Raw genomic sequence first — 1,720 nt, 5'->3', positions numbered from 1 at the left:
TACACCCTGTATATATGTAATATTACACAAAGCTACAGAATATCTCTGAGAACACATGGGTAATTTTATTTTTGATTGTTTTACTTAGACAAAATTGGACTTGATTAAGGAAGGTCCTTAAATAGTTGGTATGGCCACATTCTCTCATTTGAATTTTTTTGAAGAGTTGCAGCTGAAGGATTGTTTTTCTGGAGCCTGGTTTGTTTGTGATGGTGTCCAGGTTGGACATGATTTATAAAAGCCAGGCTTCTATTTGCAGGTTTTACAAAAATTATAGGTAAATAACAACATGCACCTTTCACTGTGATGGATACACCCATCAGTGCTTCCCGCAGAGCGCTCCTCTTCCTCCATCTGCCCTCCTCTGTGTTGTACATCTCCACCAMCTTAAGGGGGCTCTGGTCCTCTCCCACCCCTCCCACCACCAGGATCTGCTTTCCAAGCACTGCCACGGCTGCCCCTGCACGAGGCGTAGGCATTGGGGGTAAACTTATCCACTGATCGCTCTACAAACAAGGAGTAGAGAGAACAGGTCAGCTGGCACATTTTTAAAAAAGATTTTAAGATGTTTTTTAAAAACATTCTAAATATGTTTTTTCCCCTCAGTTCACATTCAGTTCTTCTACCTGACAGAAGTTAGTATGTTGATGAAATATACTTATATAAAAAATACTTGTGCATTTTCATACTGGGTTATGTAAAAAAAAACATGGAACATTTTAGTTGAGGCAGTTCAGTTTTTTTAGGATTTGTTTGTACTGTTATCTGTTTTTGCATGTGTTGACACAAAAGTGAGTGTTTGAGGAAACTCCTGCTGTTTTACTGATGCTTCTGACAGTAAATCTCTGGATCGGACCATGCCRAAAGAAAAGAATGTTTTTGCTTGTTTGTCTGTTCCCAAAATATCTCATCAACAACTGGACAGATTTAAGAAAACTTTCAGAAAGTAATCCCTAAGATACAGTACAGCTTCAGGTGACTAACATTTATGTCAACCTGATTCAAGAACAGAACAGAATGGATTTACCAAAGTCAGTTTTATAGACGTTGGGCCAAAATTTGGTTTGGTAGTAGTTAAGAGTTACATTCTACAYAGCCTACATGATCTACCTCATCACTTCAAAATATCATGTGAAATCACACAGATACTCAGACAGTTTACAGCATAAAACGGTACTTTATTCATTTGTGAGTTAAAAATCCCTTTCCAAAGCTAGGCGCAAGGCCACTAGGAGGCACAAAAACCCAACAATTTTTGAAGAACTTCAAATCTAACACATATTAAATAAACTAAAAGCTGGAGATACAAATAACACCAAAGTCTTAGATTTGAAATAGAAAACTGATGGATAATTTTGAGTGCGTTTAGAGTCATAACTTAAATGCAGTGGGCGACATCTCTTCCACTGATACATTTTTCAAAGACATGATTAGTAAAACTGTAACACATTTTCTGACACCGAACAAAAGCAAAATGCTGGCTCTATTAGGGGGAGCACTTAGTTTGGTAAACTAGATACTGCATAGTGTCAAGAGACCCGACTGCTCCAGTCATGACTAGAATTGGAACCAGACCTGTGGAGCCTTCACTCGACCCCAAGCAAAGGAGGGAGCGTGACAGGAAAAGGAGCCACAGAAAGAATCGAGGAGAAGGCCGAGAAGAGAAAAAATGAGGCGACAAGGAGGAAGTGAAATGATTTGAAGTTAATCAATATTAATG

General features: G+C 38.6%; 1 protein-coding gene across 1 annotated transcript in view; it reads right to left on the bottom strand.

The window, feature by feature from the left end:
- Nucleotides 1-295: 295 nt before the first annotated feature.
- LOC106536158 (kelch domain-containing protein 8A) overlaps nucleotides 296-1,720 on the bottom strand; it is a gene marked incomplete at its 3' end in the record, with an annotated part of 13,800 nt that continues 12,375 nt past the window's right edge. The window contains 1 exon segment of the mRNA XM_014033356.1: nucleotides 296-506. Coding sequence (XP_013888810.1) covers nucleotides 296-506 — 211 coding nt within the window.

The sequence above is a fragment of the Austrofundulus limnaeus genome, unplaced genomic scaffold (genome assembly GCF_001266775.1).
Source record: "Austrofundulus limnaeus strain Quisiro unplaced genomic scaffold, Austrofundulus_limnaeus-1.0 Scaffold1707, whole genome shotgun sequence".
Taxonomy (NCBI): domain Eukaryota; kingdom Metazoa; phylum Chordata; class Actinopteri; order Cyprinodontiformes; family Rivulidae; genus Austrofundulus; species Austrofundulus limnaeus.
This window is presented reverse-complemented; position numbering and strand designations above follow the sequence as displayed.